Raw genomic sequence first — 17500 nt, forward strand, 5'->3', positions numbered from 1 at the left:
ATTTCACTTTAACAACGGTTCGATTTGCTATGTAACTATTGCAACAGTGATCTTTTCACTTGTCAAGATCACGTGTCAAAACAATCTCTGAGGAGTGGTACTTTGAAAATTTGAAAATTTGCTAAGAATGTATTAATCATTAGTACATTTGCAACTCAAGAATTGATTAGTTTTTGATGGCAAATAACTCGCTCGTTATCAAAGCCAAAATGCTTAAAAGAGATGTAACTAAGTTTAACAAGTTCTTTTACCTTTTGAAGTCAATTTGTAAAGAGCAAACTTGTAGATGTATGTTAGTGAAACACAAATATAAACTATGACGTCAGCAAAGATTCCCTTATTGACTATAAAATTATTGCTTAAGTAATCAACCATAGGTCATTCACTTTTATTAAATCAATGCTAGGCTGTTGCATTGTTATCCATTTGACAATCTTTAGATATGATGAAGGAGATGAAACTTCATATTATGACGATCTCAAAGCACAGATGTCCGAGCAAGCTCAATTGAATCAATCCGAGTTCCAAGACCTAGATGACGAAACGCGTGCACATTACGAAGGGTTCAGACCCGGAGTATATGTAAGGGTTGAGGTAAGATGGTCAATCACAGTAGCAATAGCATACTGCCAGGGTTTTGTTCTTGAGATAGTCTACTTTGAGACCGATACTGTCCAGAGGGGGGTTGGGGGAGACCAAGATAGTCTACTTTGAGACTGATACTGTCCAGAGGGGGGTTGGGGGAGACCAAGATAGTCTGCTTTGAGACTGATACTGTCCAGAGGGGGGTTGGGGGAGACCGTTCAGCATATGCTTTATGTGTTTGTTGATGTAGAGGATTGTGCTTTTATTACATATGCGCATGAAACTTCATTTTTTGTCACCAGTGCATTGATTGCATGAAAAAGAAAATATTCAATTCATTGGCAATAGACCATATTTGTATTGTCAGTAATAGACTGGTACTAGCTTGCAATGGATGCTAATGCGGGGAAATCTTTTTAAATGCAAGTACTTTTTTAATATATTCTCCTGCATTAGCCTCCATTGCAAGCTAGCTCTAGTCAAATACTGAGAATACAAATATGGTTTATTCTTGGGTTTTAATAGACCACTTTTGAAAATACCATATTACTTGTCGTCTGTCCCACCAAATTTTGCATAAGCAATGTTATTACCACCAATATCACTATTTATTATATAAATACCAATGAAATACCAAGTGACCTTTCGCGCGAAAACATGATATCTTCGCAGGTGAAGATAGCGTGTTATTTGCACACGTGAGAAGATCGCTGTTGCTGTGGTTACGTATGAAAATCGCGTCTCTCGATGCCTTTCGTGGAGTGATTTAGTATTTCATTGGTGTTCGCTGCGCTCAGTCGTGAAAATTTTTTCACCACTCGAAGAGAAATGTCGTATCTCCGCGCGGACATGTAATATCCTCTATATCAGATATTGTCATTGTGCGATGCGAGAGTGAGATGCAATTAACCTACTTACGGCCCTCTAGCTATACCACATAGGACTATAGCTTTGCACGCCCTGCACGTGCATTTTTCATTTTTGTCCATTTCTTTGCCGTCGTCAGCAGGACGACAGCGTAAAAGATTTTCATTTTCTCCCCTAAATTAAGCGTGACTCATATCGGATTCATTCTTGAGGTACTGCCACACCGTAGTCATGTTAAAAAGCTTTAAATAGTCACGAAGTGATTACAATAACGCGAATTTATGTTTTGAGATGATGTTCTCGTTGCCGTTTCCGTCGTCGTTGCTAAAGCACCCTAAAGATTCCGTCAGTAAACAATGAAAATATTCTCTGAGGTTACGTATTAACTCAAATCGACGTGTTACTTATACATCCAAAACCAAAGTAAGTGTGAAAAATACTTGTATAACATTAGTGAGAAACCACCAAAAATCAAAAGCAAAAACCTATTAAGTTAACGTTTGTCCTAAAGCCTGACGAAATATTGCCATAGCAAATTCGTGGATGAGTCAACTGTTGAGCCTGCGATACGACTTACTGGCCAGTAGTCTGATGCTCAACCAACTGAGCCAACCGGTTAGCAGTTATGGTCATCATCATCGTTGTCGTTGTCGTAGTCATTCTCCTTATCATTATTAGCGTCATCGTCATTGCTGTTATTCGCCCTTGTCACACGGCGGCCATATTGTCCCGGGAGACCAAAAAAGCTTTGTTTTACCACGCCAAGCCTCACCCCCATGGTTTCCAAACAAACAAAGCTTTTTTGGTCTTCCGGGACAATATGGCCGCCGTGTGACAAGGGCGAATAACAGCAATGACGATGACGCTAATAATGATAAGGAGAATGACTACGACAACGACAACGATGATGATGACCATAACTGCTTGGCGTGGTAAAACAAAGCTTTTTTGGTCTCCCGGGACAATATGGCCGCCGTGTGACAAGGACGAATTGTATTCATCTTCACCGCCGACCAGTTTTTGGTAATGATAATAATAATAATAATAATAATAATAATAATTATTATTATTATTATTATTATTATTATTATTATTATAACTCTATTTCCGTAGCGTTCTTATCCTATGTTCAAGGCGCTTTACAATCATATAAACATAATAGATATAATCGGCTAACTCAATGTTGTACCCAATTCAAACCCTTTGGGAATAAAACGTTTTGTTCCAGGTATTTCCATATCATTTACATATGAATGCTACATTATCATGCAAATACAACACACAAAGAATCTTAATCCTGGGAGATTTGAATTGGGTACAACATTGAGTTAGCCGATTAGGTCTATTAATTAAGAATAGTTACAAATATACAACCATATCCTATTATATTTACACTAGGGCCGTTTATAAGTATTTCGTGCAGAAAACTAAGCAATAAAAGATCAAAAACTTTGAAAACCTTACACCAGTGGGCCGCCATGTTTACAAATTGCGCTCCCACTGTCAATGCACAGGCCACTGGCGCCAAATTTCAACATAATATTAGTCAATCTGATACGACAATTTTTCACAAGTGAAAGAAAAATCGTCCGACCAATCAAAAAGCAGATACGACAATTTTTCACCAGTGAAAACATCGTATGTCATTTTTATTTCATCACGGAAATCTCTATACTTATGTAATAAAGAATGATCTGTTACTACTAAATTTAGTGAACAAGTGCATCTTAAAGTGCACCTAACCCCAAAATACTTTTTTCGCTAAAATGAATCTTTGCAACTGTTCGAAACGCATTGCGGCCATTTTTTCATTTTCTAACAAATCCTGCCAGTTTATACGCTAAGAAAGTTGCAAAAATCCAAGCTTTTTTTGTTCACGACCGAGTCAGAAGGGGAGTGGGTCTATTCCTGTTTTGACGTCACAAACTGATTTACATTGCATTAACTCTTTGTAAAAATGCATGCAAAGGAGATTGTGACGTCAAATCAGGAAATAGACCCACTCCCCTTCTGACTCGGTCGTGAACAAAAGATGCTTGGATTTTCGCAACTTTCGAAGCCTATAAAATGGCAGGATTTGTTAGAAAAATGAAAAAATGGCTGCAAAGCGTTTCAACAGTTGCAAAGATTCATTTTAGCGAAAAAAATATTTTGGGGTTAGGTGCACTTTAAGTGATCTTTCAAAAGTCGAGGTGGTGTTAGACTTCCGAATTTCTTAGGGTATTAAGTTCCATAGTTCCATTCTCTTAGTACATGAACAGCGAATTCCCTGTCTCCATAGGTCTTGGTATACGATCTAGGCTGCATTAAAAGTTCATTACTAACAGACCTTAATGATATAGTATGAGAACGATAATGTAGTTTCTGAGCTAGAGAGCTAGGCGGTGTCCCATTCAGTGATTTATACACCAAAAGCAGAAGCTTGAAAATAATACGGTATTGAATCGGCAGCCAGTGAGGCTCGCACAAAACAGGTGTAATGTGCTGTGAAACCTACTCATTTGCAACACAACTCTAGCCGACGTGTTTTGTACATACCGCAATATTTGTAACTGATATTTAGGCAGGCCATATAATAATGCATTACAATAATCTAGTTTCGATGTGACAAATGCGTGAACAACAAACTGCTGCTGGTTCTTTAGTGAGATACTTCCTAATTGGTTAAGCATTGGGCGTTTGTGCGGGAGGTCGCGAGATCAAAAACTGAACCGCGCACCGGTGGCTCAGTTGGTTGAGCATCGGGCTGTCATGCGGGAGGTCGTGAGTTCGACTCCGGCCGGACCAACACTCAGGGTCTTAAAATAACTGAGGAGAATGTGCTGCCTTTGTAATTACATCTGCAAATGGTTAGACTTTCAAGTCTTCTCGGATAAGGACTGTAAAGCGGAGGTCCCGTCTCATAACCCTTGCTGGAAATTAAAAAGTATGGGACGCTAAAGAACCCACTCACTGTTCGATAAGAGTAGGGGACGTAGTCCCGGTGTTGTAGTCTGACCTTATCTGGACGGGGGCATATTTCACTTCCTAAAATAAATTGTAAACTGTGTAATAAGCAGTCTGGCTTAAGTCCCCCGAAAAACATTGTAAATTAGTCCTGAAAAGCCCCGAGGGGAGAGACTAATCGCTTCACTTCACTTCACCTCAAAACTCCGGCTGGATATTTGGAGTTTGAGTAGCCAAGCAAAGCGTGCCTTCAATGCTATCCACTGTTTTAGTATATACTGAATAGATAATTATAGGTAATTATACCCACATTCTCCACCATCGTGATTATCGTCATCACCATCACCATCATTCTGGCCGTTCTCGTTATCGTCAGTGATTAGCATTTTTCTCCCTTTCTTTCAGTTGGATCAAATGCCTTGTGAGTTTGTGACCAACTTCGATGCCAAATATCCTGTTATTCTTGGCGGTCTTCTTTCCAGTGAAGAAAAGATGGGATTTCTCCAGGTAAGAGCTTTCCAAAACAGACAAACATTTCACTTCTTGGTCTTGAGTGGTGTCTAGATTCACTTCGACCTTCCGGTTGCTCTATCACTGAACTGGAACTGAATCCCACTGAGTGAGAGCGTGGCCATTAAACTGGCGTTGATCTTATCAGTCGTTGTGTGAATGGGGGTGACAGGCCTGCGCGATTCCTACACTCGTGTTATAGCCATTCTCATGTCTTTGCTCCCGCGAATATAATTTTATTTTGCGTTGGCCTTATCTTTGGTACTTAGCCTTAGCGTTGACATTAGTGGCCTTCGATTTGAGAGCGTGTAGGAGATACTGTATGAAGTATGCACTTTGTTGAGTCTTGTTAAGTTGGCAGTCGTAATATTGTTCCCCAAAATCCGTATCAGTTTATATATCATCACTGGTTCGAACACATCCCATGAACCCATGAAATCAATAACAAATAAAGAAGAAGTACGTGTCTAGAGTGTTTTAAAGGGACACTGTCACGGACGCGCATGCGCCAGCTTTTCGAATCCCAACTTGAAAAGTTCAGCCTGACTTTTTCAAGTTTGAAGTGCTAAATTCAAAATGGCGTCCACGAGTGGCGGCAGCCATGGAGGTAAACGAAGAAACTCTGGGCGAAAACGACTCTTCGATTCCCCTAAAAGAGCAAAAAACGAATGGTCGAAATGCCGGAAACGCACATATACCGAATATATTCGAATCTATAGAATATCTATTGCGCATGTCACTCCGTGACAGTGTCCCTTTAAAAGCAGTAATTCTTTTTTTCCTGTTACTTTTTTCTTCAGTTACGCTTCAAGAAGCATCGATGGCACAAGCGCATACTTAAGACTCGTGATCCGCTGGTCGTCTCTGTTGGCTGGCGTAGATTCCAGACACTTGCAATGTACTCGATTCAGGACCACAACGGCCGGCATCGGCTTTTAAAATACACCCCAGAACACTTACACTGCATGGCTACCTTTTTCGGTAAGGGTCATTCCGTATAATTATGGCTGCCTCTTATTCCAATACCAAAATTGCCAGCGGGTGGATTTATCTTGATTTTTTTACAATGGCAAAAGGCATGGAATTTTCCCTTTAAAACAGAGTGGAAAGTCATCTACCTGCAATTTTGACTCCTACACGTAGCTGGCACTTCAAGTTTTCCTGTAGGATTCACTTCCCTGTCGTACCAAGTTGATCGATCTCGTAGTTTTGTGGGGTCGCTTCAAACAATGAACCGGCACACTTTCGGGATCTTCTCATTTTCTATCTGAACGTGTGTAATTTTATAATTTACAAGTTGTGGGAAGTGCTTTTGAACTGCATATTTTCGTTTAGTGAAAACACTAGGGAATACCCTTTGTCTTTAGTAACTAAGAAATCTATTTGCATACATGTAGTTTCATACGCTCCTGAATGGGATAAGACAACTTGAAATGGCGCGTGAACCTATACTTGACCATTCTAAAATTTGAGCAAAACAACTTCCCAGCTGTTGCTAAAGAAGCATTTGTTCTTACAATTGTATTCATTATCCTTTTTGCATGTATTGGTTTTAGGCCCCATTGCTCCTCCTGGTGCTGGTGTTCTAGCTATAAAGAGCGTAGCAGGCAATACGGTATGCACTGACAATTCAGTTTCAAGGTTTTATGTCAAAGACATACCTAAACGGTCATAGCTTGATCTGGATCTCCTACTTGCGGAATTAATGCATGCAAGGAGATGTGTTGTCAACTGGAATTTTTCACTGTTTGGTACATTTTGGTACATTCCCAGTTCCCTCAGTTGGCTTGTTTGCGCAATTCTTGTTTGCGCAATGTGTTAATTGAAGATAGCTAATTTGATCTCGTTAGGTTTGCTTGTTGCAATACAGGGAAGATAATAGCGAGCTTTAGCATCGCATCCAGTTATATCAAACGTCAAACGGGTGCTTGTCATAAAACCATGAAAATTTTCTTTTTCAACTCTAACTCTCTCTTTTGAGAAGTTACGTGATACCTGTAGCAAACATGCAGGGAATGAGGTTATATCAAACAAGTCTCTTCCATTTTTCACAAAACTCAATTCTCGGCCGATATGGGCCATTGTAAGTCCCAAGAGAAACTGGTAACAATGCTTATGGCATCTGTTTTTTTTTTTTGGTAGGGGGGGGGGGGGGGTGGAGAAGAAACAAAGAGTATTATGTTTTTTTCCGAAGTGGCCTATTTGCCATCTATGAAGAATAAAAGGCCTATGTGGAAACCTGTTTCTGCGTTGGAAATTGTTGTGAGGCATACTTGATGGCTCTATTTTAAAGTTATATGTATTGCATCGTTTATTGTTTTAGCCTTATGTGAAGTATTTTATTTACTATTTTTATTTGATTAGAATTCTTATTTTGCGGTACAAAAAATTACCGACTTAGAGTAATAAGTGATTTTCACGTTACGTTGCCGCGACCATGTTGGTGGACAAAAAGGCCTCTCACTAGGGACCTAGAGATCTGCATTACGACTCATTTTCCAAACTGTGTCGTCATTAGTCCAACTCGTTGAACTTCTATAAACTACCCGAACTATCCGGGAAGTGAAGTGCAGGGAAAGATGTTAAAACCTGGCGAAAAAAGTTGTTATTCAGCGCTATGTGCTCACGTTGGCCTCAGAACTTGAATTTTACGTTGCAGATTTATTTGGGGGCGTTCTCGTAGACATCGCCGTAGCAGAATCTTAAGGTCCCTATTAGGTCCTTTTGTTTGTCCACTTGCAATTGTACATTGCATCATTGTTATCTGTGTCTCTAGAGATTGCTTGCAAACCACCTATTGGTGTTTAAGCCCGGAGCACACTGGAGCTATCAGCTTAGCAAAGTTTCATGTAATCAAGTTCCCCCAGTGTGCGGTGCCGCTTTCAGCGCTTTTCGTCAGGCGTGCCATCGACGCGGAATATTCAACATTTTGAATAATTCTGGTGCACCCAACGTCAATTTTCGGAAAATATCTGTTCGGAAGACGATTTGAGATCTAGAATTTTCGGAACATTTGTTGTAAAATTCCTTGCTTGCCTGCCTAGCCTAGGATTTTCAAAGATCTAAAACATGGTATAATTGCCTATTTTTAACGGATTTTTACCCTACAAAGGTCACCTAGAATTTTCGGGAGCCTTTTTCTTGCTAAAATTTTCGAAAAGATAAGTTTTGATCCCTATAATTTTCGGATCACTAGACTTTCAGCTAGGGAAACCATTTATCTGTAATTCCATAATTATATGAGAATAAAACGTGAATTAAATTAAATTAAATTAAACATGGCCGATACGGAAAGGGAAGAACAAAACTCAAAGCCGGACTCCAGCTCATCAGATGAAGAAGAAATTTTGCTTTCTCTTTTCTTATTGCAACTAAGACGAAGACGTTTCAGAGATTTCCAGAAGAAAGATCTGGACAAAGCATTAGATTTAGGTTGTTGTTTGGTGTATGATAGAAACTCGACAGCTTTTCACGCGCGCACACTTGTAGCAAATGTTCACTCATGCCAAAAAGTTACTCAACATATTTAATACTCGGCGTGATGGCACATATGATGAAAAGTGCTGAAAATACCACCGCGCAATAGGGGAGCTTGCTTACGCCAACAGCCACGAATGAAACTTTGCTAAGCTGATAGATCTGATGTGCTTGGGGCTTTAAACACAACTTTTTCGATGTTTTCAAAAGGTGTTTATCAGTCGATTACGTGTTTCCAGAGCAGGGGAATGATCTTTTTGATTGATTACTCTTTTGGGTTTTTATTTCCTTTTTTTTTTTTGAATTTCAGGCAGACTTTCGTATTTCAGCAACAGGAACCGTGTTGGACTTAGATAAGTCCGTGCAGCTCGTGAAGAAACTTAAATTAACAGGGACACCAATGAAGATATTTAAGAACACTGCGTTTATAAAGGTGCAAGCTCTTAGTGATATGCGCTAGTAGTGAGTTTATGCAAGGACAACAGCTGCAATGTCAATGGAAATGTCACTCCAAAATATAACTAAGCATTACTCTGTCTTGTTCTCGTTGCACATTACACGGCGAACTATCCTGCAGCTGGATGGGTGTAAACAGTTTTAAACTAAATATAAACAATGAATGTTTTTTTGTTGGATTATAGCATTGTCGTCAAACCTAAAATTGGGTGATTTCACGTTGTTGTAGAGAGAGTATCTCCCACGAATGTGCCCCAGGCTTGATTCCCAGACTTGGTGTCACATGTGGGTAAAGTGTTTTGGGTCTCTACTCTGCTCCGAGAGATATGCTCTGGCGGGTAATCCGGTTTCGCCCTCTTCTCGAAAACCAATCTGCGGTTTGATAGGAGTTCATTTCACTTGGTTTCTGTGCAGACTCCCCAATTAGAGCTGCAGCGCTAAATACAGTTAACCTGTAAATAAATGTCATTAAGTAAAGCTCATTAATGTTGGTTCCTTTTTTCTTGCTTGACGCAGGGCATGTTTAATTCTGCTCTTGAAGTTGCAAAATTTGAGGGCGCTACAATACGAACAGTTAGTGGTATCAGAGGACAGGTCAAGCGCGCGTTGAAGGTATGGGTCATAAATTTAGGAGCTTTAACACCAATCGAACATTTTTAATCGGTTTAGTATGTGTTTCTTAAACAAATGCATTTTCTCAATCGTTTTATTTGCAGAGTCCCGATGGTGCATTTCGTGCAAGTTTCGAAGACAAAATATTAATGAGTGGTATGTATATTTGTCTTCTGCAGCGTGGCCTTGTTGCCACTATGAGGCGGAAAACGCACGCTTAAAGTCGTTAATAACACAAGTTGTTGTTGACCGATATATATCATGGCCACGGTGTTGGTGGACAAAAACAAAAGATCTGTCATTAGCACCAGCGATTGTAATTGCAGCATTATCTACATCTCTTGAGCTTGGTTGCAAACAACCTATATATGATAGGGTGTTACCCAAGATGCAATGATTTAATTTACATGTGACGATCATTCAAGAAGTTCGACGTTCCCCATCTACATAACTTACACATTAGTATTTTCTTTTATTATAAGGTGAACAGTTAATCGCAGCTGAGAAAAGAGGAGAAATTTCATCTCAACTATTTACTCAAGCAAAACATTATAAGTGTTGATTCTGCTCAGGGGGAATTTAAGCAAAAACCATTTTTTGTTGTCTAGATATAGTCTTCATAAGAACTTGGTACCCAGTCTCCGTGCCGAATTTTTACAACCCAGTGACGTCACTGCTCTTTCCGTCAGACCAGAAAGAGAAATGGCAAGGCATGCGTACTGTGGGTCAATTGAGAAAGGATCTTGGACTGAAACCACCTGTCAATGCAGACTCGCTGTACAAGGTTCACAACTTATTCTCGTTCATCGTTATTTATCCTTGAATTTACAAAAACATTAGGTATTTGTAAAATGATTTACATGGGGGAATCTTTGTTTTGTTAGCCTCATTATCACAAAGCTATGATTTTCTACTCAGTTAGCCAAGAATAAAGTGCTGAATATTGATTGCATAAGGAGTCACTGAATCTCTGGAAATTGGAACCCGATGTAGCGGATAATCTCTGAGCAATAATACTTTGAGGTTCGAATCGGATCATTTGCGCCTTTGGCACGCAAGAATGTATCACTTTTTGATGGCTAAACAGTGGCACGTTATCAAAGCTAAAAGGCTTAAAATTGGAAATTTACCTAAGGTTAGCAAATTAGTTTTCCCTTTCAATGATGTCAATTTGTAAATAACATAGTGCCTTCTGTCAGCAAACTCATATGTTAATGAAAACATGTAAACAGTGACGCCAGGAAAGATACCCATTTAAAGGCCAAAAACTATGAAAATACTAAAATCGTTGTAAGAGATCAAGCTTAGCGTTACCCGTGGCATACTGTAAGTTACCATTGGAAAAAAAGGCTTTCTTGTTGTTTTCTCTATAATCTGTCTTACTCTAAATGATCAAACGTTTTCTTTCGTTTCAGCCTATCGAACGCGTCACCCGCCACTTTAACCCTCTCAAGATCCCAGAGAAACTACAGAAGGAGCTGCCATTCAAATCGAAACCAAAACTGATGAAGAAGAGAACCAAGCCGACCCTGGAAACCAAGCGAGCCGTTGTCATGGAGCCCAAAGAAAAATCGGTGAGTAGAAAAATAAAATCATGCTAGCTGTTTTAAGGTCTCACCAAACATTGGATATAACTGGTAGTGTGATTACCGTCTTGGAAGCTGAAATCGTAGTTTAGGCATCCTGTGCTCATGTATTAATAGATTTGAAGAGGTTTCCAAGCATTTAATTTAATAGACCACCATTTCAGGTTTTCCTTTGACAGACTTGTTTTCAAAGCGAGTTCAAGTGTGCGATCAGAATTGTATCCCGTTCACATGCAAAGAGGAATGACCAACCAGCTCCAAAACGTGGAATTCATTTTAAGAAGGAGCTGAGCTAAAATTACCTTTTTGCAATTGAAACTGATGTTTCTGCGGCCTGAATCATTTTTGTCTTTTCACCTAGCAAAGAAGCGGCTCAGTACGCAGCTATTACAACGGTCCTCGAGATTGGTCAGAAAACAATGGACCAAAAACAAACAACCAATCAACGATGGACCCTAACCCTAAAAACAATAGAGCTGCGTCCTAAAGGGATCCAATGAAATTAGAGGTTGTAAAGAGCTGCGTCAGTACGCAGTTATTACAACGGTTCTCGGGATTGGCTCAGAAAACAATGGACCAAAACAAACAACCAATCAACGATGGACTCTAACCGTAAAAACAATAGGGTCAAAGAAGCGGGATTGATATGCTTTGATTAATTGATTGGTTGATTGATTGCGGCATCGATCGAGTGATTGATTGAAGTAAATACTAGGAAGAAAGGTAGTTCTAAGTGATCCTCGCACTTGACTGGTCGATTTAAGAAATTGTCTGTATAGACCTTATTCCAAAATGGCTGTTATTTAAATATTCTTTTGTTTTTATTAAAATTAGCCCTTGATGCCTCGTTCTTGAGCTGAAAATTCAAAAGAATATTTTGCCTTGAACGAGGCATCAAGGTCTAATTTCAATAAAAACAAAAGAATATCTAAATAGCGGCCATTTTGGAATAAGGTGTATAGACACCTGTAAAATTGAGGTGTCTTCAACGAGATTGAATGCCAGTGCAATGCTCTACCAGCTGAATTTGACGGGTGTCTTTGAGAGAAAATTGCTTAAATTGTCCAGTTAAGTGCGAGGATCGCTTGTACGTTGCGTATTATTGATCGATTGATCGATTGATCGATTGATTGATTGATTGATCGATCAATCGATTGATTGATCGATTGATCGATTGATCGATTGATTGATTGCCATTGTCGTTGTTCTTTTTAGGCGTTTACTCTCATGCAGCAACTGAACACTGCAAACAAGGAGAGACTAAGAAAACGCAAGGAGAGTAAACAAGAAAAAAAGAAACTTTCCCGCGCAGAACAAGAGAAGAAGAATTTGAAAAGATTACAGAAACAGAAAGAGCAGAGAAGAAAGATCTTCAGAATGTTGGGACAGGCTGAGAAGCGGAAAAGGAACGCCAAAACATAATCGTCAAGCAACAAGCACGTTTTCGCAACGCACCTTAATTGTAGCACTGCTCGAATGTTATACTTCCTTGGGAGCCCGTCAACAGGCGACGATTCTGGTTTCCCTGTGGTTGTGTCCTTTAAACGTATTTACTGTGAAAAGCAAAATGATGCGTTTGTTTTTTCGCCTCGACACGAATTGAAGAATTAAAACAAAAGTAGGGCAGACGCATTTAATATCTGATGACCTTTGTCTTCTGTTGCCGCGCTTGGGCCTTATTCAGTAATAGATGCCTTAAACGTCCCAAACTATCGAGTGCGATAAAAACGACACTGTGTTTAGACATTCTTGTTTATGCACAGTTACGCGCTCACGTCCACACATACTTTATACACACACGCGCCTCTTGCAATGCTGGAAGTCCTATTGAGGCTTTTATATTGTCAGAGCTAGCGAGTTGAATGATTTAATTTTCTACAAGACCAAAAATAGGGAAGTCTGTTTACATTTTGTTTTTCTTACTGGCACAAGGCTATCGTTTTGTAATTAGTTAGCCGAGAATAAAGTACTCAATATGAAAAGTGCATTGGACAGTGAGGTCGTCGCTATTTCAACAAATCCCATAATACAGTTCATTTTGGGGGTTATTTGCATTAAAAGAATGGATATCCAGTTATAAATGACTTGTACCCCAAAACGTATTGCATTATAGGAATGGAAAAGTAGCGAATCTCTGTAAAGTTTAACCGGGAGTGAAGGCCTGGTTCCCTGGAGGGAAATGATAACCGGAAATAGGTCTGCCACGCAGACAAACCAGATCATCTTTGAGCAATGAAACTTTGAAAATGCGAGATTTTACAAAGCATGCACTTTCGCCAAAGTGCGTTTTTATTGGCTGCAAAGCTAGCCATTTTGATACTCTTCGCGTTAGACATATTTGCTTTATATTTCGTCAGTGATTTCCTTTGTGAATGTCTACTTCCAAATAAGGGAGTGGAATTGTAGAGCCTCGCTTCCGCCATTTTTAGCAAAAGCCTCGGGTGTTTTGTGTTCTTTACATAAGTCGAGGCGATTCAAGGTTCTAGGAGTTTCAAATGAGGCGTAGAGGTAAGTCGCTTCTTACTATTTCTTACTATAGTCCAAGTTTGTAACACTTCGAAACAAAATTAAGGTTCATTGAGAAATAATTCGTGTTAGAGCGTTAATTGGTGAACTGTACCTATGAAGTAAATCTTTCTGAAGAGGTGTCTTCCTAGCGCTGTCATTCAACGAATATCTACAATATCCCCTGGATTAATGTGGCAAAATTATAGGAAGAACTAAGGAGAGCAATATATAAGCAGTCGTGCTATTGACAAGAAATATCTTTTAAGAAAATCTCCAAAGGAAGTTGGAATACGTTCTATCGGCAGAATAAACTCCATAGCCATTATGCAAATGATGACCATTATAAAATACTTTTTCTACGATGGAGGAAATTCTTGAAGAAAAACTTGAGTATTGACAATGGCTGTGTAAGAAATTTTAAGTAATGGTCCGGCTAAGAAGCAGGCAGAAAAACAATAGCCCGCGGCAATAGCGTCGGTTAGTTAAAATGTGCCAACATTTTTAATCAAATTAAGTTCGGCTGTTCCCATTGGTGTAAGCAGCTAAAAGCGCGAAATTTGAATTTCAATGAAAAATGTAATCGACTTGCCGTCTAAAAAATTAGATTCTGTTTCGTAGAACAAATCATTATGCCTTCAAAAACTATGTTTGTAAATATCGTCAAGATTCTATGCGCCATTTGCCGATTGGCGAATGGCGCATAGAACAATGCCCAAATTTGGCCGAGAGACAGACATCAAGGGCATGGGGAAGAAGAAATCCAAAAAAGGCCTTTTTTTCATTTTTTCTCATCTTTTTTCGACATTTTCCGATATTAGCCAATCAGATGCCTCGATTGGAGCAGCAGCTTCTAAGTACTTTTGCCGCTGGGCTGCCTGCTTCTTAGCCGGACCATTACTTAATTGAGGTGAAAAATGTGCTACTTGTCATACATATTGGTAGGACTTTCTGCATGGATTTCCAGGTGACAAGTTTCTTTTCTACCAGTATCAGTTCAAACAAGACTTTGCTCAATGAAAAAGTGGTTGAGTGATCTCACATTTGGATTGCAAGATGTAGTCATCATATAGAGGCCCACTTTAAACGTCACATACAATTCCTGGTCACCTCCGGGAACTTACCAGGGCAAAGTGGCCAAGTAATAACAAAGTTCCACTGTTTCAGAATGGGTTATCACATTATTTTAAACATAAAACATGACATGTTATTTAATGACCTTACTTTGAATTATCCTATGAATTTCAAAACATTTCAAAAGGGAAATGCCAATCAATCTTTTGATCACACGTTCCAGTGGGGCTGGAATAACAATCGCATATGCTCTACAGGAACTGCACAGGAAACTTGAACGAACTTGAACTTTAGTTCCTTGTAGTTTGGTGAATGAATGCAAAGCATCATAGTATTCTTCTGCTGAGTGTATTGTATTGCAGTACATATATTTTATACTGACAGAAATGCTGGTGCCAAAATGGGCCAAACTGGAAGCAGACATTATTTGCGAGATTCCTCCTAGATTAAAACCCCAAAGCAATCAGTTTTTCATGCAAATATCAAGGCTTGGTTCATGGCAATGGCAGAAAAATTACCCAAGAGGCATTAAATGTTAGTCTTCAGCCACTTGGATTTGGGTTCTTTTTTGGTACAGCCATTGTCTTAAGAGTTCTGAAATACATTTCTTATTTCTTCCTTTTATTCAACCTTCTGAATCCCAAGGATACCTTTCTTTACTTTTCTAACTGAATGTTTTTGTCAATTGTAATTAAACTAGAGAGGAATCAGAATTAAAAAGAAAAAATGTCACCTAGTTCTTTGATTGCACCTGACCTCACAGAGGTCGTGTTCGTGGAAAGAACAACAACCAAAAAGTCATATGGGAATTTGACTCTATTATTATGCAAAACATGGGCTACTATCATTATACCGTTTTCTGTTGTTGTGGCACCAACACGGCTGTCTTACCATTTGAGTGCAATCAAAGAATATTGCTCAACTTTTGTTAGCTTCAGGCTTGCTTCCGATCTATTTATTGACTATTTTCTCTGTATTTCTAAGGGACTGTCTTGTTTGCAGTTTTCAGCTCCATGTGTTCTACCAGTACTGAAAACACTATCGTAGATTGTTCCCTGAATTGAATTAGGTTCTCTATGACTTTGGGGCATTGGGAATAGCTCAGTGTCTTTATAAAGCACCCCTACAAAGTGCCTCAATAAGCTATTTTGTCCTTTAGAGTGTGTCCTCAGCTCTTGGGGAAAAAATGATGGACATGAGTTTGGAACAAGCAAGACGTATGAGCTTGAAGTTGTGGAGTCTGAGTGTTAAGCCATGCCTAAAAAGGACATAAAGGCCCTAATCCAACTTTGTAAAGAAATTGAAAAACAAGTTAACAAACTCAATGAGTAACAATACCATGCAAACAACACACACCCTTAAATTAGTACTGGCAGAGCAGATAGAGCTGGCAAGAAAATTGCAAACAATATACACCCTTTAAAACAAAGTAAAATAATCAATAAGTACATGACAGGCAATCCTGGAGATATTTGGGTGATATTAGGAAGCTTTTTTTTTTTCTTTTCAATTGTTATTCCCTCTAATTTAGTTACGATTCATTTTAGCATTCAGTTGGAAAAGTAAAGGAAAGTTTCCTGTGGATTAAGAAGGTTTATGAATTGTTATTTAAGGAACTTGGTTTGTTATTTTTCAACTACATGTAAGCAAGTGATGACTTGAGTAATCAAAGGAAGGTTAACGAGAAATGCATTTCACGATTCTTATGATAGGGGCTGTGTCGGAAAAACAAGTAACTGTAAGCAATACAAACAAAACTTGGTAAATATCAAGTGGGACTTTACAAATCCTTTTTACACAATCAGTCTTGTCCTCAAGCCACAACCAAAGCGGGGCCTGTCCTCTGATGTGAAGAGAACATGTACATGTAGACTTATTCCTGACTATATCATAAAAGAACGACAAAAAAACCATAAGAGATGAGAAGTCCGGAAAGAAAATGGCCTTGGATATAAATAGGGAAGGCAAACGTACATGCAGTATGTTCTTAAAGTCATTTCATTAAATTTCAAGTTTCAGTCAAACATTACACTGTGATCATGTAATAGCTTACTGAAATACACCATTTTTTCTCTTACGTCACTCTTGCCAGCTGAATAATAAGCAACCTAAAGTTTCTCCAGTTTCCTCAAGCCCTGTTGTACAAAATACTGAATTTTCTGCAGCAATTAAAGTCATGCTAAAAGTCTTCTTTTTTTCAAGGAAAAGAAAATTGACAGTGTTACAGTCCTTAATTGGGAACCAAAGAAGAGGCTATTCCCTGGTTGGTAGAAACTTGTGTGTCTGTCTCATATAAAAAGATCAGAAGTTCAGGAAGGAAATGACTTTGGTCAAGGCCAAGGCCAAGGCCAAGGCCAAGGAGTATGTTCTTAAATTTGATTAATGCATCAAGTTTGAATTGGGCATTACACTGTAATCATGTAATAGCTTACCGAAACATACCAAATTTTATTTTAAGACGCTCCTGCCAGTTGATAAATGAGCAACGTAGAGTTTCCTGTGCAATTGCCTCAATCCTTGTTGTTCAAAATACTGAAATTCCTGCAGCAATTAAGTCATCCTGGAGGTCTTCCTTCTTTCAAGGAAAAAAAAAATGGTAGTATTACCATCCTTAACCCAGATCCAAAGTGGAGGTTGTCCAATGGTTTGTAGAGACATGGACTTATTTTAGACTCTCTGATTAACAGATAAGAGGTCGGGAAAGGAAATACTTGGGAACTAAATAAACAAAGCAAAGGTACTATGTTCTTAATTTTGTTTTTGGCATCAAGTTTGAAAGAGGCATCATCGATATCATGTAATAGGTTACTGAAGCATACCAAAATGTATTTTAGGTCCATCCTGCCCGATGAATAATGAGAAACCTTCACTTTCCTCCTCGA

The 17500-nt window shown here is 39.0% G+C and overlaps 1 protein-coding gene across 1 annotated transcript in view; it reads left to right on the top strand.

The window, feature by feature from the left end:
* Window positions 1-13023, top strand: part of LOC138030962 (ribosome biogenesis protein BMS1 homolog) — a 39610-nt gene extending 26587 nt beyond the window's left edge. Inside the window, 10 exon segments of the mRNA XM_068878816.1 lie at window positions 441-594; window positions 4804-4905; window positions 5709-5889; window positions 6465-6523; window positions 8696-8818; window positions 9358-9453; window positions 9558-9609; window positions 10062-10237; window positions 10869-11027; window positions 12255-13023. Of these exon segments, the coding sequence (XP_068734917.1) occupies window positions 441-594; window positions 4804-4905; window positions 5709-5889; window positions 6465-6523; window positions 8696-8818; window positions 9358-9453; window positions 9558-9609; window positions 10062-10237; window positions 10869-11027; window positions 12255-12461 (1309 nt within the window). The 3' untranslated portion in view covers window positions 12462-13023.
* The last annotated feature ends 4477 nt before the right edge of the window (window positions 13024-17500 follow it).

The sequence above is a fragment of the Montipora capricornis genome, chromosome 13 (genome assembly GCF_036669925.1).
Source record: "Montipora capricornis isolate CH-2021 chromosome 13, ASM3666992v2, whole genome shotgun sequence".
Taxonomy (NCBI): domain Eukaryota; kingdom Metazoa; phylum Cnidaria; class Anthozoa; order Scleractinia; family Acroporidae; genus Montipora; species Montipora capricornis.